The 23300-nt window shown below is 52.6% G+C and overlaps 9 protein-coding genes across 9 annotated transcripts, besides 4 other annotated features; 5 read left to right on the top strand and 4 right to left on the bottom strand.

Annotated features, from left to right (window-relative positions):
* Positions 1 to 471: 471 nt before the first annotated feature.
* Positions 472 to 494: a microsatellite.
* A 24-nt stretch (positions 495 to 518) lies between these two features.
* NFIA_065740 (uncharacterized protein) lies at positions 519 to 3095 on the bottom strand (the record flags this gene model as incomplete). The annotated part of the gene is made up of 1 exon (XM_001263306.1): positions 519 to 3095. The coding sequence occupies one exon, from the start codon at positions 3093 to 3095 to the stop codon at positions 519 to 521; it is 2577 nt and encodes an 858-aa protein (XP_001263307.1).
* Positions 2279 to 2312: a microsatellite.
* Positions 2280 to 2306: a microsatellite.
* A 585-nt stretch (positions 3096 to 3680) lies between the features above and the next one.
* On the top strand, positions 3681 to 4757 carry NFIA_065730 (uncharacterized protein; the record flags this gene model as incomplete). Its single annotated transcript, XM_001263305.1, has 1 exon — positions 3681 to 4757. One exon carries the CDS (start codon positions 3681 to 3683, stop codon positions 4755 to 4757), a length of 1077 nt encoding a protein of 358 aa, XP_001263306.1.
* Positions 4758 to 5103: 346 nt separating this feature from the next.
* On the bottom strand, positions 5104 to 9188 carry atg11 (autophagy protein ATG11; the record flags this gene model as incomplete). Its single annotated transcript, XM_001263304.1, has 3 exons — positions 5104 to 5209; positions 5327 to 9066; positions 9141 to 9188. 3 exons carry the CDS (start codon positions 9186 to 9188, stop codon positions 5104 to 5106), a joined length of 3894 nt encoding a protein of 1297 aa, XP_001263305.1.
* Positions 9189 to 9746: 558 nt separating this feature from the next.
* NFIA_065710 (centromere protein H) lies at positions 9747 to 10618 on the top strand (the record flags this gene model as incomplete). Its single annotated transcript, XM_001263303.1, has 3 exons — positions 9747 to 9924; positions 10012 to 10183; positions 10249 to 10618. 3 exons carry the CDS (start codon positions 9747 to 9749, stop codon positions 10616 to 10618), a joined length of 720 nt encoding a protein of 239 aa, XP_001263304.1.
* Positions 10619 to 13119: 2501 nt separating this feature from the next.
* Positions 13120 to 13153: a microsatellite.
* Positions 13154 to 13740: 587 nt separating this feature from the next.
* Positions 13741 to 14223, top strand: nhp6 (high-mobility group nucleosome-binding protein; the record flags this gene model as incomplete). The annotated part of the gene is made up of 4 exons (XM_001263302.1): positions 13741 to 13801; positions 13856 to 13951; positions 14007 to 14128; positions 14188 to 14223. 4 exons carry the CDS (start codon positions 13741 to 13743, stop codon positions 14221 to 14223), a joined length of 315 nt encoding a protein of 104 aa, XP_001263303.1.
* Positions 14224 to 16137: 1914 nt separating this feature from the next.
* On the top strand, positions 16138 to 18105 carry NFIA_065690 (uncharacterized protein; the record flags this gene model as incomplete). Its single annotated transcript, XM_001263301.1, has 8 exons — positions 16138 to 16553; positions 16604 to 17020; positions 17079 to 17156; positions 17216 to 17448; positions 17518 to 17629; positions 17677 to 17781; positions 17828 to 18009; positions 18056 to 18105. 8 exons carry the CDS (start codon positions 16138 to 16140, stop codon positions 18103 to 18105), a joined length of 1593 nt encoding a protein of 530 aa, XP_001263302.1.
* Positions 18106 to 18326: 221 nt separating this feature from the next.
* NFIA_065680 (CCDC174 family protein) lies at positions 18327 to 19439 on the bottom strand (the record flags this gene model as incomplete). Its single annotated transcript, XM_001263300.1, has 1 exon — positions 18327 to 19439. One exon carries the CDS (start codon positions 19437 to 19439, stop codon positions 18327 to 18329), a length of 1113 nt encoding a protein of 370 aa, XP_001263301.1.
* Positions 19440 to 19739: 300 nt separating this feature from the next.
* Positions 19740 to 20908, top strand: NFIA_065670 (homoserine dehydrogenase; the record flags this gene model as incomplete). Its single annotated transcript, XM_001263299.1, has 2 exons — positions 19740 to 19767; positions 19830 to 20908. 2 exons carry the CDS (start codon positions 19740 to 19742, stop codon positions 20906 to 20908), a joined length of 1107 nt encoding a protein of 368 aa, XP_001263300.1.
* A 51-nt stretch (positions 20909 to 20959) lies between these two features.
* On the bottom strand, positions 20960 to 22263 carry NFIA_065660 (heme-dependent oxidative N-demethylase family protein; the record flags this gene model as incomplete). The annotated part of the gene is made up of 4 exons (XM_001263298.1): positions 20960 to 21190; positions 21248 to 21930; positions 21980 to 22078; positions 22170 to 22263. The coding sequence occupies 4 exons, from the start codon at positions 22261 to 22263 to the stop codon at positions 20960 to 20962; spliced, it is 1107 nt and encodes a 368-aa protein (XP_001263299.1).
* Between the last annotated feature and the right edge of the window lie 1037 nt (positions 22264 to 23300).

Here is a 23300-nt window from a genome sequence, read left to right as displayed (position 1 = left end):
CCAAGAAAATGCAGGCATGCGGGGACACTAGAATGAATGCCTCGGCTCGCCAGTTTTATGAACAGTGGAGACTCTGCAGAAGGTGCCGTCATTGCGCATAGCCTTTTTGTGGTTATTGGGCTCGGAAATTGCCATTTGATCCATGAAGTCCCTTAGTTGTCTGCAGTATGGACACCCCAGACCATCGATATAGCCGATGGTGAGCTTGAACGTGCCTAACACGATCCTGAGCCAGCCTTAAACCACTGGCGTTCTGCAGCATTTCATCATCCCCGCCTAGGCCAACCTAATACCCCATAAAAGACGAAGTATAAATGCTTGTCAAACAAGCACAATCATAGATGGTATTAAAATAGCCGAAGCACCAAGCAGATGTCCAGGTACAAAGTCTTAACGCCGTTCGCCAACCGCTGTACCATGGTACAAACCGACCATCAACTCCAGGAAACCATATAAAATCAAATAAATGAAAAGAAGAAGAAGAAGAAGAAGAACCCCGACTCCAGGCCATGCATTGGTCACAATAATTCGTCGTCCTCCATCGAGTCATCGTCCCACACTTCCCGAGGCAACTCTTCCTCCAGCCTCAACTCTGGGACAGCCTCTGGCGTGTACACGGCTTCCGGGGTGTGTCTGGGCTCCTTGGCTGGCCATTGCCTGGCAAAGAAACCCGGAGTAGCCGTCGCAGTTACAGGCGAATGAGTAATTCGCGTGCCGTAGATACGGACTTCGCCAGAAAGGTTGAGTGTCCGCGGTGGCACGTCGACATAACCGTCCCAGAGACCCAGGAGCTGTGCTAGGAATCTGATAAATGCGATTCCAAGTGCCGTAACTGGTGCCAGAGCAGAAGAGAGATGAGACCATCGCCATAGCATTGTCGGAAGCACAAACGGAAACTGTGGGGCATCGGGACGCAAACAGTTTCCTTCGCAGACGGGAGCAACAGTGGGATGGCAGTAGTAGTCGCACATGGTCGATTCAGAGACGAACCACAGGAGTGAAAACAGGAGGCCCCAACCTAGGCGCGTAATGCGGATACGCCGCGAGATTGGATCGCGCTTCCACAAAAGAGGGAGCGGAATGGAAGCATAGATGCGGCCGTCATTTTCTGCGCCGCAAGTCTCGCATGTCTTTCCTGCAAGAGTGCGCTTCAACTGCGTCTGAGCTTGGGAAGATGACGGACGCGGAGAGTCCTCTGGTATCTTGGGCATATTCTGCGTCATTTGTTCCTCAACGCCATCAATCTTCTTCCTCAAAGTGTCCTGGTTCTCTTCCAGCGACAGCAGTTTCTCGCTTATCTTGTGATCGCCCACGTCCTCGTCACCTTGGCTACGCTCTAATTTCTCCATTATCGACTTCTCGTAGGCGGCATCTGACTGTGGGTCGGCCTTAGTTTCAGTGGACTGCTCGGCCAGCAGTTCTTGGAGGCTTTCAATCGTATCATCACCCACATCGAGGGTTTCTTTGTCGGCCTTGTGTTCCTGTATGACCGACTCGAGGGCACTTTTCGGCAGATCGGGTTTGATGAGTGGCGGTTTCATCTCCTTCTCTCGTTCGTTGCTTTTTCTCTGTTCCTCCTCCTGTTTTTTCGCTTCTTTTTCCTTTTCTTCATTCTCTTTCCTTGCCTTTTCCTGTTCCTCCTCCATCCTTGCTTTCTCTAGCTCCTTCCCCCCTTCTCTCTCCAGATGCTCTTGTTTGTCCCTCTCCGTGTCCTGTTCCCTCTCCTGCTCGAGTCCTTTGACCTCGGCCTCTGCCTCTTGCACCGGGTGAATAACGGGTTTCGGCTCATTTGACGCAAATTGGGACATGGAACCATTCGTGAGCTTCTCTGGCATCTCGGTGCCGCGTTCAGAAATGCGCTCAGTCATAGGAGTGTCTATCCAGGCACCTGTCACGACAGGGGTTTTGTCATATATCCGACGCTGGCCGCCCTTTGGTGCCTCGGGCGTCCTCAACTCCTGCTGGTTTCGATTCTGGTCAGGGCTCTCTCGTCTCGCCAGTCTGCGAATCAATTCATGCGAGTCGCGCTTCGAGGGACTTGGCTTGGTGAAACTGGAATTCTTGTAGACGATGACTGGAGTATTGGCGATAGGCTCCGAAGTTCCTCCGATAGTCTTGTCGTCCTTATGTTCCGAGGAAAATTTGTTCCTGGCGTCTGATAGAGGGATCCTGCTATACCTGCTTGATGCCGGCTCCAGTGATCGGCCGGGGCTGGTACGGAAGTCGAAATTGAGCTTGGTCACTGGCGGCGACACATTAGCAGGCGGCTCCGGCCTTTGCTCGGGTTCAGGCTCGGGTTCAGGCTCAGGCTCATCGCGTCGCTTCAATTTCCTGAGCCAGTCGGTATTGCGTTTCGCTCGGCTACCCCAATTGGAAGGCACATTGAGTCCGCGCTGGAAAGTATCATCGTCTCCAGAGACTAGCTGATCCTCCTCCTCACGCCGTTGAAGGTTCTCCGCTGTCAAGGCATTCTTAGTTCCGCCGCGATTCGACAAGACAGGAGAATGGCTGGTCGTGGCTCGTCTCAAGCGCTTCTCATCCTGAATATGATCGGACAACCTTCGGCGGGGTGACTCGTCTTGAATCTCGGGCAGAAAGCTCGCGTCCGAGGTCGTAAACACATCGTAATCTCGCGCATAATAGCCTGATGACCGTCCAATCTTATCCTCCCGGCCATAGACGTCCTCTGGCTCTAGATCGACCAGGCTGTCCGCGTCGTCTATCTGTCGATATGCCTCTGCAAGCTCGTTCGGCGGATTCGACTCGGGGGACTGGGCATTGTAGATCTGGCGCCTTCTTCCAGGACTCGGCGTCCCTCTCGTATATGGAACGGATGCCGAAATGCCCTCGTTCTCTGCCATCGTTGCGTAGCGCCCCGCCTTCCTGAACGCTCCTGTTAGGGTATTGGTCTCATTGAAATTCGTGCGACGCTGAGTAGTATATTTGTAGGACGGACTGGGAATCCGCGACGCGTCAAAATCTTCAGCTGCTCGGGAATTACCACGAGCTCGACTGAAAGGTGAGCGCTGCTGTTGCTGCTCATACATGCGACGCGACGAGGGTAGCCGGTCGGTGTTGCGCTCGGGGGTGGGCATGATGACAAACAGAGGGGCCCCTCGAGTGAATGGACAATAATCCCTTCATTCACTACTTCCGCGACAACACAACGCGTTTCCTTTTCTTCCAAGAACGCAATAGCTGGTAAATTGGGAGAAGTAACTCAACAATGGGGACGACACTCCGACATCGAGTTCCGTCCTTATAGACTCAAAGCGGTTTAGCGCTGCGGAGAACGAACAACAGCGTCATTCGGCGGAATTTCGATATACGATGATGCTACACAAACTACACCCAGCTGCGGTTCTCACTGAGGACCTGACAATTGCGATTATTTTGTTGACCTTAGCTCTATTGGATTTGGAAGCTACATGGTATGCATTGTAACATCTGCTCTTTGGTTTCATTGGTGTGCGTCAACATTACTGACGGACATGTGACCGGGTCAGACGTCTTGATCATCACGGTGATCGTGTGCCAGCGCATGGCCTCCTGATGCTCGGCAATTCGTACAAGAATATATGCCAGCTAACAGGGGAACTATCTGAAACATCTTGCTTATACCGCTGTGAAACCACTCTACCGTGGCATTACCCCCCGACCTCCAACAAGAGCACATCACAATGACCAAGTCTGCACGACGCTCCGGCAAGGGTAAGGCATCAGCATCGCGCTCTGCCTCGTCCTCCGGATCGTCAAGTCCCAGCTCGCAAGCAGGCCCTCTTCCACCATTCTCCAAAGCACCCGCCACCCTCCGGCCCTTCCTCGAGCCCCTCTCACCACAAGAGGTCTACCTAATCCACATCGACACCTCCCCGCCAGACCTCAAGAAACAGACCTTCATCGTACCAGCCATAATCAATGCCGTGATTGTCGCCATCTTCGCCCTCCGCATCTACATGGTGCGCAACACCTACCCCGCCATGATCGCCACGGTCATCGGACTCACCAGCTCCGCGACGGTAGACACCTCACGACTCTCCTCAGCCGAAACAACCAGCCTCATCTTCCGCCGCACCTTCAGCCTCATGATCGACTACTTCCTCATAACAGTCTTCCTATCCTGGCCGATCCGCTTCGTCCGCGGGCCCGTACAATGGCGCCGCAGAATCGGCTTCCAAGGCCGCGAAATCATCGTCCGCCGCAGCCAGCGCACCCTCTCTCAGACCCTGGAGCGAAACCGGTGGATCCGCGATAACGACGAAGCCCGCGACAAGATCGTCGCGGCTGTTACTCCCGACCGCATCCGCAAGACGGGATACCTGCTCGTCGACGCGGACTGGGACCTGGACTACGACGCTATGATCAAGGCGCACGAGATGGTCGATCCCGCGCGGAAAGACGACCGCGTCGCCTTGTCTGAGTTCCGCACAGCCGTGCTGGTCAATACCGATGCGGACGGGTGGCTGATCTGGCGGGTGGAAGACGAGGACACCGCAGAGGCGAGGACGCGGTCAGCCCAGAGCGACCAGATCCTGGCGTTCAAGGACAAGCTAACTGCCATGGGCAAGGAGGATCTCTTCTTCCGGTGGGTGGAGCTAATCCAGTACGAGAGCACGCAGCCGGGCGGCTTCACGCCGGAAAGACAGCGCTCCGCTATGCTGCAGGCAAAGGAGCTGTTCGAGATGGAGAACGTCGACTTTGCGCGCTTCTGGCAGGAAGTTGGGGGGATGGAGGGATTTTCTGATCAGCTCGATTGAGTTGATCACTTTTGGGGCGTTTTCCCCCAGATACTGGTACCTGTACCTTGATACGGGCGGAGTTTTCTATAGAGGTTGGAGTTGAGCATATGGAGCGTATAATCTGATCATCAAATTCCGTAGTTTCTGGTCTATGAGTCATTGCAACAGGACAGGCTAAATAACACATAAAGAAAAACAAGTCGTGTTCCAAGCGCATGGGTATCTCTCAGGCATGGCATGATCCGTATTTCATGACGTGACACAATTTCAATCTCTCCATTTCCGAGAAATTGTAAATACTGCTCATTTGCTCCCACTTTCTAATCGGTAGTCCAGGTACCAGAGTTTCTCCCACGGCCGATACCTATTCATCGAACGCCGAGTCGATGCTGATCGCGATGGCGAGGAAGCCTCCGTCTCGTCGGCCAACCGGGACGACGAACGCTGCAGGCTCGGGGTTGGCTGGCGACCTGCCGGTCCAGTCTCATGCGCACGCCCTGTGCCCTATGACGGTGCGTCAGCTCCAACCCAGGGAGTCACGAAAGCTGAGAAAATAATAAGAAGACGGAACGCGTGAATGGCTTCACGGTCCCTGGAGCTGGTCATGGCGAACCTCTTCAGGGGTGGACGCTGCCTCTTGTGCGCTCTGGGAGACAGGGGTATTCGCCTCGGCCGGCCGGGCGAGTTCCGCTGTAGACTCGTTGGCTCGCTGGGAAATTGCGAACGGTCCCTTTTTGGAGCTCGAGCTGTTGCGCCGACTGTCCAGGCTCTTCGTCAACGTTTTGGCAACGTTCCCTCCATTTGAAGTACGCTTTAATCGAATGCTACCTCGGGCGTCTACGTGCGCCGGCGCAACGGTGCTTTTACCCAGGCCGGGGGTGGTAGGGGCGCCGGGCTTCTCTTCATTTGCATCCAAGAGGTACCAGCGGAGACCGTCAGACAGTTCGAAGGGATTCTCGTCATCGATCGAAGCCGCGTCACTGGTTCCCCCTATGGATCGACGGTCCGGATGGGCTCCATTCATTGACTTTGAAAGGTCCACCACACGCTCTTCGATCTTCGTGATCCGAGCCAGTAACCAATCACGGGTCTGCAGTTTATGGGCATCCTGCTCGCGTAGGAAATAGTGCGGTGCTCCAACATTGAACGCCGCCCAGGAGCGGATGGCTTGGTTACGGGTGGGAAGGAACAGAGCAAGATCCCCTTCTTTGAAGGACCGATACGCAATCTTATCATGCGCCTCGCTCTGCATCCGATGGTACTTGTCCCGGTATCCTCTTGCCTCTTTCTGCCATTTTCGAGCAAGGAGCTCAATATCTTTCACTCGTTTGACGACCGCATCTCCAAAGACGTCCACGTCAAACTGGTACAAAGACTCCAAAAAGGCCATGTACCGATCCGTCTCCTCTTGCGCAGTCTCTGCTTGCATCCAGTCTAGAAGGCTGGGGTCTGGCTTGACGGAGACGACTCCGGACTGGGCAAGACTGTCGCCAATACCAGAGGAGGCATTGACTTTCGACGCTCTCTGAACAACTATCTCCCCGTCCTGCCGAATCACAGTGAAGCCCAGTTGCTCGAGCATATGCTCCATCTTCTCGACCTGTTCAAAGAGCTGCTGGGAAAGCTCCTTTGCTCTTGAGCCACGAATCTCAATGCGCGTTGTCGCTTGCTGCTCGGATTCCGAAATGGCCTTGACTTTATTCTTCCATGCGGAAACTTCCTTTTCGGACTCGCGAGCTTGAGCCTCGACCTCGGCTAGTCTTTGAGACAAGCTTCCTAATTTCCTTTCGTCTTCTACTACACGTTGGCGCAAGGCATCAGTACCAGTGTCACCATCTGCATGCTGGGACTGTAGAGCATTGAGCTTTGATCTCTCATCATGGAGCTCAGATTGCACTGCGGCTAGTTTCTTCTTTTCCTGTGCTAGCTCTCCTCGGACCTGGGCCAGTTCCGACTCGCGCTGCTCCGCGCTCTTCCTGGCGTCTTGAACCTCGGTCTCCAGTTGATTCATCCGCTCTACGAGAGCTTTGTTCTCGGCTACTGCCTCAGCCATCTTTTCTTCGGCATTCTTGACGTGAATCGAGAGCCCTTCTGAAAGCACCTCAATTGCCTTGATAATACTAGGGATTTCAGCTGGCACAGCACCTCCAGGGGACAGGTTCGTGAACGCAGCCTGCAAGGTCTGAAGACTCTCTTGCTCTGTCGCTTTGATCTCCAACTGCTGCTTCTCAAGGTCGTTGATTCGTTGCTGGAGGCTCTCTTCCGTCATCTTCTGGGCCTGCATTTGCTCGAGCAGATCGTTTGCTCGGTGTAGCTCTTCCTCTGCGTGAATATGAAGGTTTTGCAGTTCGGTCTCGAGTTGAGTGATCCGTTCGTCGGCGTCTTGTTTCGCATGGTCTCGGCTATCTGTAATCCTATCCAGTTCCTCCTCAAGTTCTTCTGTTCGGAGTCTGTATTTTTTTAATTCTCCCTCCAGATACCGCCGCTCTTCGTCGAACTCCCGTTGGCGGGCTTCAAGATTGCCGATGAGATCTTTCTTCGTAGACTGCGCCTCCTGTATCTTATCGGTATTGGATAATCTCTCCGCATGCGCCTCCTTCTGGAGCCTTTGCACAGTCTCCCGCTCCGCATTCAGCTCTGCCTCCAGTGTGACGATTCGCTGCGCTAGCGTCTTGTCATCTGAAGACTGGTTGGTAGACATCCTTCGCGACGACACTGATGAACGCCTGGAAAGCTCATCGGGATGGGGCGAAGCCGGCGAGCTAGGGAATTCCAGACTGAAATTTCCGCTGACCGGCCGACTGAGCTGGCTCTGGCGGTGAAGCAGGTCCTCAAGCTTTCGAATCCGGCTTTCCGAACCCTTCAACTTCTCTTCCAGCTTGGACTTCTCGTCCCTCAGACTCCGCAGCATATCGTCGCTCCGGAGGAGGAGGGAGCTTCGGCTTAAGTCGAAGATGCTGCCCTGCTTAAAAGCCTTCGCCCTGCGGCGTTGGTGACGAGTAGGTGCATCTAAGTCCTTGTACTGTTGTATAAGCTCATCGGCTAGACTAGCCATGGCTGGTCGAGATTTGAGATGCTCGATATATGATTCGATATCGTTTCTACTGACCTCGGGCCATTCATAGTCGAGGCCTTGCATATTGATCTCGACGCCCGGAGTAGTGGTTTCTGTAAGGGAGATGAAGTCACCCATGCTCTTCAGCCATTTCTTCCGCCGGCGCTGCTCCTCATCCCTGAAGACAGCCATCTCCTCGGCCAGCGTCAGAGAATCGGCTTTCATCTTTTCATTGAACTCACGACGCCGCACGGACTCCACTAAGATAGAGCCGTAGACCATAGGCATGTGGTAGACAGAGAAGACAACATCAAACGCGTCGCTCTGGACGTTGAGGTTGATGATCTGAGATTGTATGTCCGCAAGGCGTAGCTCAATTGCCGAGATAGTCCGCATATGGTCGAGAGCCACTTTCATTGCAGTATTATGTCGCCTGACAGCTTCTTCAAGCCCAACATGGATCTCAGCACTAATATCCAACATTGAAGGGAGAAGATCTTGGGTATGAGTCAGCGCAAGCCTGGAAATATTTGCTAACGTCTTCTGATTGTTCGGCAGGGCTAGAACGTGCTCATAGTCGGAGCTTATTTTCTTCGCGATAGTAATCATCTCCTGCAGTCCATCGGCGACCTCGGCTCCAGATGGCATCGGATCGTCGATCAAGCGTTGCGTGTCTGCAGTGATGCCCCTGACAGCTTCAGCAACAACATCAATTTGACGGGCAAAGCGCGAAGACCCAGCCGCCGCTTCCGCTCCGGCCTTTTGAACCTCATCTGCATCCACGAAATCTCGAAGCGTCCCTGTTGGCCGATCTCTGTGCTCTTTAGGGGTTGATGGACGTCCCAGGAAGGGAAAGACTTTTGTTGCGGGAATGCTTTCGAGTGTCGCGAGCGCACGCTGCCATCCATCCAGAGCAACTCGCTGCTCTTTCAACAAGTCATTTGCCCACGTCTGAGCCTCTTGAAACCGATTTTCCAGATTGCCAACATGGGTCTTTAGATTCTCAAGAGCTACGCCCGCCGCCCGATTGATGATGTCCGTCCGCTCGTTGTGGTCGTGGATGCTCTTGTCCATAGCTCCACACCTCTCTGCCAGGCCCAAGGCCCATGACCGTCTGGCCATGTAAAGATTCCGCCATGCTTGTAGATCGTTCTGGTTGGTCAGGGTATCAGGAGGAGTGTCCGGGGTGAAAGGTTCGGGAGAAGGAAGCTCCGGGAGCTCAACGTTCTCGGGTTCGCTAACAAAACGGCGGTCATAAACGAAAATCTCATCCTGTCGAACGAAGAATTAATGAGTAGCTGAAGCTACACGGAGATACTAAGATAGACAACACTATCTGATCGTACCTCGGTGGCAAGTGACTGTATCCTGACGTTCTTCCCACGAGCAGTCATCAAGATCTGCCTCTGTGCAGGTATCGAGGTATGACGAGCGATCCATGTTCGGAGTGCATCCGGACTAGGAGAGATAGATAGTGTCAGTAAGCTTTCACAACATATCAGATAAGAGGGTAAGAAAAGACGAGCTGAAAGAATGCGGCGATGGTATACTCATAAGAGGAAAACATACGAGGCGAATGACACTGGATCAGCAAGTAAATGCTCACCGGTGTGAGCAATGTAGATATTTAAAGACATCCCCTCCTCACCGACTGAGCCCAGATGCTCAGGAGTCGAGATGTGAAGAATGTAGGAGGGGAAGATGATAAGGCGAGAATCATATCACATAGACGCAAGCCTTCTAGGCCCCCCGAGAGAAGCTCCAGCCTAGGCTTTGGTACTAAGGGACCTGTGAGTCCGTGACACAACCCCGGAACCAGGGATTCTCCACCGCGCCCCCGACCGACCGTTTTGGACTTTGGTTAGTAGCTCCAGTGACCGGAAAGCTTACCAGCTAGCTTCACCTGAGATATCACAAGATGCTTTGCTCGGCCTGCCACGAGGTCTTGCTCCATGTCAACTACGAGGATTCAGTCTCTGCCTCACCTCAGTCCAGGCGAGGTTTCCTTGCTGGATCTTGCGGCTGATGACCCTCGCGATGTGGTGTCCCTGTCCGATAAGGAAGCCTTGATTTTGCAGCTCTACAATCAAATCCAGGAACTACAACTGGAAAAGGCACTTCTCGAACAAGGTACGCGTCAATATAACTTTTTTGTTTCTCTGATAGATCTTTTTGGACCCTCCAAATCTGTCAGTCCAGGTTACTGATCCTCACTAGAGCTGGAACCGGCTTCTGGGGACAATCCGGATGAGCAACTTGCGATCGCAGAACGTGAGCTTCTCGAGGCAAGGGCCACGTACACGGTCAGGAGAAAGGCCACCAGTACTGTCCTGATGACTGATCCAACGTTAAAAGCTGTTCACCTGAAAGCTATATCACCTGCTGAAAGGTTTTACCTCCTTTCAGTTTATGCGAGTATTTCAAATCTGCATTTCCCTTACTAACGCTTCATAGAGCTCTTCTACCCCTGGTCAACCGGCGTGATGTGCTGTCTTTGACTCATGAGAACCTAATGAATGCGCACAACGCGACTTTGAGGGAACTATCCAATGTGGAAGTACAGAATCTACAGCTACACCAGAAGAATCAAGAGCTAGCGCGGCAGCTTCTGGAGTCCACAAAGGATGATGACTCATGGAGAGAAGCACTTGACGATGACGACCTCAAGGCACAACTTGAGCAGCTAGAGGCCGATCGCAAACGGAGCAAATCAAGATGGGAAGTCATGAAAAGCGTTGCAAGTGCTATTGTTGTGGGAAGTGGAGTGAACTGGGCTGAAGACGATGAGCTTACAGCTCTAGTCATTGATGAATCTGATGATTGAATAGTTGCCTCGAAATTAACGATTTCCCACAATTTGGTAGTACTGGCTTCTCCGACCGGCGTACTACAGGATACGACTTCTAGTTATGACTAGTATGGTAGAACTCATTCTTATTTTCGACTAGGGCGGTATATATATCATCTTGACGCAGTCGAATCAACAGAACGGCAGAGGAAGCTCGCTTAGGTACCTAAAGTGTCGCCCAGACTGCCGATAACCTGGAAGGCGCGCCAGCGCCCACTAGAACAATCTTCAGTCGCGGTGTGACCCACGTGACATGTTCCTCCATCCATACTAACAAGAATGATTGTCAGACCATATGATTTCTGTTTGAGTGTCATAAATAATAATACTAATACATAACTTGGCCCTGAAGCGCTGGAATCACGGAGAAAAATCCGAATACAGATGGATGGAAATTAGAACCCCATCAGGAGGGCTCCAATTGATGGATGCGTCTAAGAATGTTATGCATCAACCAGCGACTCACGGGTATGGGTCATAACTGAACCTGAAATAGATGGGTACCTTAGCACTATTCTTGAGTAAAAATAACAATCAGTGTTTCCACCTGAGAATTCAAAGTTGGAGAAGTACCTCTCTGCTGATACGGCGTACTAGACTGAGTGTTGACACACTATATGACGACTGTTCCATAGTATGGAGTACGTACCAGTGATACCACACCATAAGATTGGGTCTACGGGGAGTACGGTCCTCCTCCGTAGTACTAGGTAGTCTCTCCCGTACGGTTATTTTTGGGTTTTGCTCATAATCTTCACGACGAAGTGGTATTTAGCTTGATCTAGGTATGTAATGCCTGCAAACAAGCAGATTTACCCACACGGTACTTCCTACTGGAAGTAAGCACAGGATGTGGAAGAATACCAGGGTTAATATGACACTTCTACGCCCAACTATTCAACATCGTAAGTTTATGACTTTCAGTATTGAATAATTCACTAACCCTTGCCTTTAAAATCTTTAAGAGTAGACTAACAGCCATGTATGAAGACTGGATCGTTCTATATGCATCAGCAAACAGACGGTGAGCAGAGTGTAGAGATACATATACAACGGACGTGGCTCAAAACAAGACTCAAATCGAGATTGTGCAGTACGTCTGAGGCCTGAGTACTTGCGGAATAATCCTCATTCAAGTCTACCATAATTGCACCTTTGGTACCTGTGGCATGAATTGGCAGAGCATTGATTGCGTATCCGTAGTAACCCGAGCTGATGCGTAGAGTCAAGCCGTAATCATGGAAAGGTTTGATATAAAGTAGGGGGAAACTCAAGATGAAGCAAACGAATTCCTGGACAGGACCCCGATAATAACGAAGGACAATATATGCACTACGTGGGTTCAGCTAGCTGGAGAGTGCAGCGCTCATGTTATTTTGGTCGATATGATTGGAATTGTACTGGAGATGGAAGAGCCGACACCTTCTAGTCTACTCCGTACCAGGTAAACAATTCTCTAAGAGATTGACAGGTAGAATGCATATCCCTACATTCAAAAAGATAATTAAGCATGGGCAAACAATCCAGTCGAGAGCGATAATGGTAGGGCATTGATGGGTTGCGCCGAGGCACGGGCTCTGTGTGTGTACATAGAAGAGAAAGGCAGTGGGAATTATGGCATTGAAAGAGTCGGCGGTGCTTGATCCACAGCCAGCTATCGAATTCACAACAAAGAATCGTATTTTCCATTTTTCTTTTTCTTTTTTAACCGAGATTATTGATACGTATCTCGATGATCAATGGACGTATGAAAATTGATCAGCCGTCAATTATTATTACTACGGTTGATTATCCGTGTGCTACTTTGTCCTCCGGACCATTGCTGGGTGGCTTAGGTATGTGTGATTAATCCACAGTATGGAGAAAGTACTGCTAGTAAAGTGGTACCAGCTAGTAGGAAAGTACGGTGGATGTGGATGAGCTGAGGCGTAAGGTAACAGTATGGTATTCTCAATACACTGGATGACGATACCTCGCCATCAGCGTGATGGGCGACCCAGGTATGCTCCTGGTTTGACAAAGAGCAACATTTATTGCGGAGAAAGTCAAGATGTACAGAATCGACGAATGAATCGGGTTGGAATAAAGAGATTCGTTACCTTTGCAGAGCATATCCTTACACAATTATGGAGTGGAAAGTCCCATGGGACAGCTGACGGTCGCAGGAAATGGAAACCTGAGCAATGCTGTATGTGACGAGTATGGGACGATACCACTCATTTCTCAGCGCAGAGCCAGCCAGTTAGGTAACTTTTCCCTTGCCTGTGCTGCCCCCCCTCCTCCCTTACAACCAAACTAAGCCGAATGCAAAGCGTAGTATGAGGTGAGTGAGGTCAAGCAGGTCGTCAGTAGTCCAGTAGTAGTGGTGTAAGCAGAGTGGTGGCCCGCAGTCCCGTTCTCCCTTTCTGCTGGTGGTGGTGGTGCTGCTGCCCTCCCTCTCCTACTACTACTACTCTCCCCTCTCCCTCTCATACTATTCTCTCTCTCTCTCTACTCCCTCACTCTCCCTCTACCAATTCTCTCCATACAAATTCGCTCCCCATACAAAAAGTACTACATATCCGAATCGGTGAGTTTCCTTATAAACATTCCCACATCTGAACATCTTCTCAACAACACCAACCCAATTATTATTTTTCTCTGCATCTACTTGTTCCCATCTCAGAACGTCTTTCTGCGATCGTTATTTGCTTGATTTTTCCAACCATGACCGCGAGATGCTACTGTCACGCATTCGCGACCGCAATCATATAGTTCAGACGCAATGAACAGCCCCAAACTGATATTCGTCGAATGCAGGCCAAAACAGTCGATTTTAATACTTGAACTATCTTCTTGCTCTTTGAGTCAAGTCTCAGGTAAGCTCTGGATGCGCGATTTGTTTTCTCGTGTTATTGCTTGACTTGCGACCGCGAGCGCCCTCTAGGCACGCGCACCACTCTGCTTCTAGCGCGCACTCGAGCATCTGTTCCTCGACCTTTCCTCTGAATTTGATTCCATCTTCTGCATTTTCTTTACCATCTGACACGCTTATTTTTGATTTCCCGACTTAATTGGCAGCCTCTAACAGCTCTTTCTTGCAGTCCATCACCACCACAATGCCTAAGGAAAAGACCTCCACCCGCACCAAGACCAAGCGCGTCGAGAGAAAGAAGAAGGGTATGTAGTTGCGCTTTTCTGACGCATCTTGCTTTGAGCTAATCTTTGAGATAGACCCCAATGCCCCCAAGCGTGGTCTTTCTGCCTACATGTTCTTCGCCAACGAGAACCGTGACAAGGTCCGCGAGGAGAACCCCGGCATCTCGTTCGGTAAGTCATCCTGACTAGAGTCAGGCCCTGGATTGATCGCTTACTCTCTCTGCAGGCCAGGTCGGCAAGATGCTCGGAGAGAGATGGAAGGCCCTGAGCGACACCGACCGCCGACCCTACGAGGAGAAGGCCGCCGCCGACAAGAAGCGTTACGAAGACGAGAAGGCGAGCTACAACGTACGTGCTTATACTTATTGTGCCTTGAAATGAACGGTGCTGACAGGGTTGAATTACAGGCCGCTCAGGACGAGGACGAAGAGGAATCCTCTTAAGTTCTTCTTTCAAACCTAGGTCTCTTGTGTCTGGACCGATTGGCGTTGTTGAGTCGTATTTTCACTCTGATTGAGTTGTATTCGTCGCTTTTTCCTCTCTATACTCCTTTTTATTTTAACTTGCGACGGCTTTCGGGATGGGATGACGGTGGGGTTTCTCTACGTGCTTTTCTGTTCTTCATGAAGGATCTTCAATGGGAAATGTTTACTGTACGGACTGGGTTGAATTTGACTTGAATAAGGGCGGATTGCAGCCTTATTTGAGTTCCAGCTGGTGGGATTATTATGACCGGAAGCTGAAGCTGAAGCTGCAGAAAGTGATGTGCGAGGCAAGCAAAAAAACTGCTGTATACTAGTAGCTAATCAACCGCATCCTTTCCCTCTTCTTCTATTGTCGTATACCAAGTAGGTTGCACGGGGGCTTGCCGCCAATTGACAGTTGAGACTGGAAAAATGGGAGAGATCTTGCAGCTCGGGTACCTGGCCCAAGCTCCCGGGATGACGCGGGGACCGTTTTGTTTACGTGTTGCATCGAGACGCGTCCCAGCTCCGATATCTCCGAGTTGGTGCCTTGGTGCCTGAGCTGTGACATTTCATTTGGTCTCCGGTATGGACTATGGAAGTATGGAAATCTGTTCTTGCGTTGGGCTATATATAGCTGGTATGGATAATGGAGCATTGTAGACATCCCATTGTCAAGTACGAAGTAGTGGTGTCAAAGATGGGGGATCTACCTAGATTGATCACCAGCGAGAGATGATACACAACTCAGCAATCAATGCATACTCTTAATATTGCAGTTCTAGATGCGCTTCTAGCGTTGATTTGTCAAAGCATATTCCAGGCTTTCCAGCTCTAGATCTCTGACTGTGAGATCTCCTTATCACCTCTTAGCGAGTGGTGTCTCGTGATCTGCATGAAATGAGAGAGAGTTGTTTAAGGTTGGTCATGAACTTTGTTCTTACAAGGGATGGATTACAACGAGTGAGACTTCTAAAATAGAGATGAAACAGAGATTCTGTGTCATGAGATGCCAGTCTCTCTAGCAGTCTAGCCAGTTGAAGCATTTCATTCCTCTCCTCCTGCTCGTCCTCGCGGGGTTACACTTACCCTTACGAATCCTCATCACCGCTCAATTTGGTGGATGCGATTCCCCGCGCATTATTGGCTGCCAGGACTATCCTCTGCACGAACACGTCAACGATCCTTATTAGACGGCCAGGAGGGGGCATCTTTCTCTGTCGCGGCCTGTCGCTGAAGGAGCCGCAAGTCGATTTGTCTCCTTCGCCAACGGCTTGTAAGTGCAAGGATGAAGGATCTTGAGGGTCTCTTGATTGTATGTCGAAACCCCTTTGACTCAGATCTTGTGCCCCACTTGAGGCTTCTTCCGCTTCTAGATACCCTATTCTCTGTCCTTTTTGAACAATCCTGGTTGCTTTCCTTCTCTTTCATTCATTAGTCTTCTCTTCTGATAGGAATTCTTTGCGACGATGCATGCTGCTTTTGTGTGCTGGTCTCCGTCTTCCTATGAGAGCCTCTAAGGCGACATGCATCATCCGAGGGCTGATCCCACCGATATCTTGAATAACCCCATAAACTAATTAAATACTTAGTCTAATCCTAATCTTCAGTCTCCGAGTTAGTCGTTGGTACCCCTCCGGCTTATTTTGCCCTTTGCCTTGATTCTACTATGCTTATCCTGCATGTAACTCCACACTGCTTCGTATAGCGAACATTTGTGCGGTCCCCGCGTGTATAATTTTCTGCATCTCAATATTCTCTATTTGAACACAACACTGGTCAACTGCTTTGCAGCACGAGTCCGGCTCGTCTCTCCAATCGTACATAACGTCCCCCACTCTCCCGAGGGAGAACCCTGGTAGGAGGCCGCGGCCCAGTGATGTGATCCTCGCAATGGCATTGCGCACATCGGCCGACAACGCAGAGGATGTGGCAGCTGGCTTCCGGATGCTGCGCGATCCTCTGCCCGAACATGCAACGGAGATCACCAGTCTCATTGCCGACCTCTACTCCATCAGCACATCCTTGACAAGCCTGGATGACCTCACCAAGAATCGTCACTATCGGCGCAATGTGGCTATCGCCAAAGAAGACCTGGATCTGGTACAGACCAGCTTGAAGTATACACTCGAGGACATTGTGGATTTCTTCGGCGACATTGAAGTGCAGAAAGGGTCGAACCGCGAGATCTACAAACGAACATGGCTTGGCCTTACTGCGTTCTTCCAGAAGGAGTCTCACGAGCCGCTTCCCACTCGTCTGGCCAAGTACAAGGCGTTTCTCCGGGAATTGGAAGATTTGATCAAGGAGTACGTTCAGCTTGTTTTCTTCTAGGTCGGATCCTGACATGATGTGGCAGCAAATTTCCCGAAACACCTCTTATGAGCGGTCTGCGCAACAACCTCAAGGGTCTCCTGATCCCTCAGGAAAACCGGCTTACTCCGCGATTTAGCGGCCTCTCCCTCGGCACCCCGTCCTCGAGCACCACGAGTGCCGAGCCAGGAAGTCCAGTCAGTGATCGACGACCCCGTAACCGTAGGTCGTACGAGCGAGCCAGACCATCTCATCGCGTGCCTCAATCGCCCCTCTCTCCTTCATCAGGGACATTTTCGGACATCCCCCCGTCTGCGCCTGATGCGCCGGGATCACCTACTACCGGCTCGACGACCACAACCAGTCAATCCGCTGGCTCCAATACGCTAGTGAGCGACCATTGGGCCAAGCGGGTGTTTCTAGATGAGATTACAATGACCCCCATTCCTTACGTAGGCGAAAGGTGAGCATAAACATATCTCCAGGCAATTGATCTAGCTATTGATGCACGATGGCACTAGTTCGAAATGTCTCGGTGACCATTCTCCTGGGGTCAAGCGGTGGCTCAAAGATGAAGGATTTGAGGAACTCTTCCAATTGTGAGCATATACCAGGTCCGCTCCTGCTTTTACGGAGAGCCTGCAGCTAACCGTCTCAGAGCATTCACTGGCGATTCGGACCTTCGCGTGCATTTCTATCTTCGCGAGGACGACCACCGAGCGCGGATATTGTGCAAGGCGCCCCACACCACTCGACCGAGCGAATACTTCTGCATGCCTCTCAACCTCCTGGAGATCGTCCGGGTCGGCTCCTGTCTCAACCTGTGCCGGCGACGGCGTGGAGGATATGAGCTGGTCCTGTGGGCGAACCTCAAGTTCAGCACCATCGAGCGTATGTCCCTCTTTGCCCATTGAAGACCTTTGCTTTGCGCAAGGAAGGCCCTTTTTGACATGAGCACAGAGATGGTTCTTTTCTTCTGCACATTCCTTGCATTACGCTCCCAAGACGCCGGTCGACCTGTGGAGAGCATCCGTGACTACGAGCTCGACAACGAAGAAGAGCTCTTTGGAGGGTAGGTTACCACAGACAAAGCCTAATTCAAAGCTCACACTACAACAGACAGATCCTCGATGATAATTACCTGCACGCGCTGCGCATATACCGGGACAAGGTATCCGGAGCCGTGAGGCTGCAGGCATCCGTCCACAAGGGGGAGATGAAACGGTACGCTACATATCCATACGGACTACCAAAGCTGACTGGTTGTTAGAGCCCCCGTGTGGACTGCCTTTATCACTCAGTACCTCGGGACGCGAGGCTGGATCCGCCGTCCAGATTCCAAGGTGGTTGTGCTGCGTGAGCTCCGTCAGACTATCTTCATGTTTGCGGCGGATTATACCCCGCAGAAGATGTCGAGGGGGGAGCATATATTGCAGTTTACGAATCGCGCTGGTAAGTACTTTACTCTCCGGGTTCCAGGGAATACTGACGGGTGTAGATGCCCAAGGTTTCGTAGAGACCATCGCAGAGCTGGCGAATACTCGCTAGAACCATCGCAGTGAGACTTTGGACCGTATAGGGAAACATTGGACGAACTTGATGACAAAATAGATAATACCCACGATTTATGTGCCATGACTGTCATGAGAAATTATCATTTGAGCGGCTTATTTGCCTCGTTCATATATCTGGTGTATTCGCTTCTCTGGCGTTAATGTTGCAATAGGGTATCATAATGTACAGCAAGTTAGAAAAAGAAACTCCAGGGTCTAGGATGCATCCGCCTGCAGAGCACCCAGATCTCCCAACCCCGCCAGGAAGGTCTCCGCCCTTCTTTTAGTCCGTAGCTCCTCAATCTGCCGCCTCCTTTCATCCTTCGCCCGCTGTCGCTCCGCCCGCCTCGCCTGCCTAGCCTCCCGCTCACGCTGCGTCTCCTCCCGCGCACTCATGAGCTCCTCCATCTGCTTCCTCCGCGTCTCCTCATCCTTGGCAAACGCATAGAACGCCGTCCCGCGATTCCGCACCTCCGCATCCGCATCGTAGTGCGTCTCCTCCGGCGGTGTAGGCGACCGGTCCCGCCGCGCAGCCAGCGACGCCATCTGCTCCGCCGCAGACGACGACAGATTGAACGCCTCCGCCTGCACCGCAGGCCCATAGATCAGCTTCTCCGGCCGCGCAGGCTTCCACCGCTCCGGACCCCGGCCTTCCCCGCTCTCTTGCGCTTTAGCTAACGCCGCACGCGCAGCTTCGGCCCTCGTCCCGCGCCGGGTCCGCCCAAGCTCGTCTTCATACGAGACGATCGACGCATTATCGTCGGCCTCGGCGTCTTCCCCGTCAGAATCAGAAGCCGAGTCATCTGACCCCCTCGCTCGCTGCGTCTCGGCCCACTTCCGATCGAAATCCACCAGCCCCTCCTTCTCCTTCCGGCGGAGTCGTGCCAGGTAATCATCCCGGGAGGTGATCTCTTCGTCATCATCGCTGTCGCCCGCGAGGTAGAGCCCGCTCTTGAGATCCTCGTACATGCGCGCCTTTTCCTGCAGCCGCCGCTTGGAGCGGTGCAGGGTGGCGGCGTCGACGGCGCCGATGTCTGCGGTGCGCTTGTGGATCTGCCGGACGGAGGTTTCGGCATCGTCGTCGTCGGCATCGCGAAGGTCTGCGGCGGCGCGTTTCTGGGCGCCTTTGTTGTGGACGGCGAAGATGTCTGATTTGGAGGATTTGGAGGGTCGAGGGCGGCCGCGGGCGGAGGACTCGGTGCCTTTGGTGATGAGGGAGGAGAGCTGGGTGGTGAAGGCGAGGGTGGAGGCGGAGGGGGCGGTTGATTGAGAGGAGGATTTTTGGCTATGTCGGGGGAGGCCGTAGAGGGATGGATTTGTATTTGACATTTTGTGATTTGGCTGGTGAGCGATAGCGTTGGATGTTTTACTCCGGTAGATGAAGAGCAAATGTTGTATGTGTAGCTAAAGCCGATGTCGATTAGATAACCATATATGCCTCAGGCACCACTCCGATAATCGCTGCCCCGCGACTCCACGATTAGAGAGTTGCTTCTGCTACTTTTGTAATTCATCCTCTGCTATCTTTGTTCCTGTGATCCTGTCCATTCTCTACTAAAAAGTTTGTTGCAATTGTGCACTGTCTATAGTCATTTCTGCCACAAAGATCAAGAAATCCAACAATTGACCATGTCTAACATCTATCTCGGTGTCATCGGTGAGTATCCCACCTTTGCTACACCGGAGTACTGACTCATGCTTACAATCCATGCATTGCAGGCGTCGGTGGTGTTGGAACCGCATTCCTGAACCAACTTGCCCGTCTTCCAAATGCCCCCAAGCTGATCCTCCTCGCCCGCTCAACACAAACCCTCCTGGCCCCGACACCGGCCTACTCGCCTGCCATCCCCGCCGGTGACTGGAAGGCGGCCGCCGAGTCCCCCTCGCTCACCAAGTCTGGTGCTCTGTCGCCCGAAGAGATTGCTTCCTATCTTTCCTCCGCCCCCGGCCGCTCCATCCTGGTCGACAACACCAGCGACCCGGCACTAGCCAGCTCGTACCCGGTCTTCCTCCGCAAGGGCATCTCCATCGTCACCCCGAACAAGAAGGGTTTCTCCTCCGACCTCTCGCTGTGGAAGGAGATCTTCGCCGCAGCCGCCGAGGGCAAGGCGCTCGTCTATCACGAGAGCACCGTCGGCGCTGGGTTGCCTGTCATCTCGACGCTGCGCGATCTCGTTGCAACCGGCGACGAGGTCACCCGCATCGAGGGCGTGTTCTCCGGCACGCTCTCCTTCCTTTTCAACACCTTTGCCCCTGTCTCGGGCGCCTCCAACGCCAAGTGGAGCGAGGTTGTCGCCCAGGCCAAGGAGCTGGGATACACCGAGCCCGACCCGCGCGATGACCTGAACGGCATGGACGTGGCGCGCAAGCTAACCATCCTGGCGCGCATTGCGGGTCTCGAGGTCCAGGGCCCGGACGCCTTCCCCATCGAGTCGCTGATTCCCGCCGAGCTGGCGTCGCTGCCTTCCACCGCGGACGGCATCTCGCAGTTCATGAGTGAACTGCCTAACTTCGATTCGCAGATGGCGGCCATCAAGGAGGGGGCCGAGAAGCAGGGCAAGGTCGTGCGGTATGTGGGTAGTGTGGACGTAGCAAAGAAAGAGGTGCGCGTTGGGCTGCAGCAGTTCGACAAGGACAGTGCCATTGCGGGGCTCAAGGGCAGTGACAATATCATCAGCTTCTACACCAAGCGGTACGGAAGCAACCCGCTTATTGTGCAGGGCGCCGGTGCGGGCGGCGATGTCACGGCCATGGGCGTGACGGCCGATCTCATCAAGGTCATTCAGCGATTGGGTTAGATAGTCCTTTTGAACAGCTGAATCAGCCAATCTAAAATGCATAGTCATCAATCAACTACGTAGAAAGTGCTTGACGGCCTCGCCCCATACAGAACCCCGTTTGTACCAATGCATCCCGGGCACATTGCCCGCCTTCAACCCATCAATCGCCGTCGCCAGCTCCTCGCCCAGCCCTTCCTCCTTGATCGTCTGCAGCGGATACGTATACGTATGGAACGCAAAGATCAGCGCCTTGCTCCGAGGCAGCCGATGCAGCGTCTGCCGCTCACACCGGAGAACCGTCTACCTCAGCATAAGCATAAGCATAGCAACAACCCCAAGGAGAATAAGATCACCCACCGAATCAACATCCAACATCCCCGGCTCAATCTCCTCCTTTCCAGCCGCAGAGGTCGCAGCAGAGCCATGCACGCCCCCAAACGCAGCAAACAGCCCCGTCTCCGTCGTAATACTCCAGTTCACCCTCGCCACGACCTTCCCCACCTCCACCCTCGCAAAGAACCGATCCATGCTCCGCTCCAGCTTCTCCTTGTACCCGGGGACCGGGTCATGGATGGCTGCAAGCCGCAGCCCGAGTTTCGTGCGTGTGTCGAACCCAGAGGGGAAGTATGCGGTGTATGCCGCTAGGAAGTATCTTTCCTCTCCACCAGAGGCGTCCTGCATCTTCTCAGGCAAGAGGATAAGGAAATCCTCATCGACTGTCTGGCCCAGGTTCTCTAGAGCTTTGAGGATAGGCTGATCCTCCATATCTACGGGGTACGTCTTCCCCGTAACCTTGTTCTCCAACACCACCGACTTGCTGCCCGAAAGGGAAAACATTGTCGGATACCGCGTCGGCAGATACGTCCCCATAATAAAGGCATATAACTCACCCGCTGCGTGGCGGATCCGCGGGTCAGCTGCATCGTGCACGCCGAGCACGACGTCGGGGTACTCTTTCAATAAAGACGCGCGCAGCGCCATCCGTTCTTTGTAGGTCTTGTCCATGGGGATTAAGTCCGAGATGGGGATGGTTGAGAGGGCTGAGTCGTTAGTTCCTCAGAGGATCTACGGGGAGTGAGCAAGGCGTACCCATCGTCAAGTGGTATTTTGGCTTGAAGGGCCGGAGGGCCAGTGGTTCAGTCGTTTCCCAGTTGAAGTTGGGGAGGGGGGTGATGGGGGGGTATCCCTCTTCGGGAGGTTCATGTTTGGATGGGATGTTCTGACTGTGTTAGTGGTTGGGTAGATACGAGAGGATAGCATGATGGAGACGGACTTCTACCTTGTGATAGTATGCGAATGTCAATGCCAGTGTCCCGATCCCCAGGACTAGAAATAAGATGATGGATGGGGTTCTTTCGAGGTAGAGTCTCCATGACTCGATGTGATTCTGAAATCGAGTAGACATGGCCGTTACGAGGGATGAGTCTAGCACCTCGGACATGCATGTCCATAGCTCTCGCTTATACCAGAACATAAACCTGGAAATGAGTCAAGAGGATATCAGCTCGGTCTGTGCCACGATTGGCGCGGGGAACCGCGGAGTAACGCCGACTCGACGCAATCACCGAACGAATCATCATGGATGATACTCTGGTGTTATCATCTAAGCTATGCAGATGTTGAATCGGTAGGCTAATAGTGCATTAGTTGCGCTCATGGACACCACGTGTGATCACCTAGAGGTATACATACAGTACAAATATAAACAACCGCCTTCAGTAGACCACAGACACAAGAACAATAAACATATGGGTATCAATATCAATAGAGATGCACAAATCAACATCAGAAACAACAGACCCGCATTCGAGCAACCACACCTGCAGTCATACAACAAGCCTGGCCATCACCCATCCGTACCCGTCACCACCCTCTCCCTCCTCTTCACCTCCACCTGCTCACGCACTTCCCCAGCACCCACGGTATTAACCGCCGGCCCAAGCCCAAACACCCTCCTGGGCACCTCACTCCTCTCACTAACATTTACATTCAAAGTTGGCGCCCGTGGCCGCTGCATCCCTCTCGCCCGGCCCCCGACGACGGGGAACTCGTACGCCCCCATCCGCCAGATATACAGCAGCACATCGAAGACGATCAGCGCCGCCCAGGGGAATATGGTGACGATGCCGAGGAAAACCTGATCCGGCCACACATTAGCATTAGCATTACAGTCACTCAGCGCAGTTCAAGGGGAGGAGATGAGGGAGGCGTACGAAGATCCTAGCGGCCCAGCTCTCGACGTAGATTAGGTCTGGGGGGAGGATGGAGTACCACGCCATGGTTTTTCTTGGGTTTCTCTGATGTAGTTGTTCTTCGTATGCGGAGGACGCCGTATCGTCAGGCGGGGAGCATGTGCGGAGGGGAATGCTCAGTAGACTGAGATGCTGTATAAGGCGTTTGACTCGGGTAC

This window comes from Aspergillus fischeri, genomic scaffold (assembly GCF_000149645.3).
Source record: "Aspergillus fischeri NRRL 181 1099437636252 genomic scaffold, whole genome shotgun sequence".
NCBI classification, from domain to species: Eukaryota; Fungi; Ascomycota; class Eurotiomycetes; order Eurotiales; family Aspergillaceae; genus Aspergillus; species Aspergillus fischeri.
This window is presented reverse-complemented; position numbering and strand designations above follow the sequence as displayed.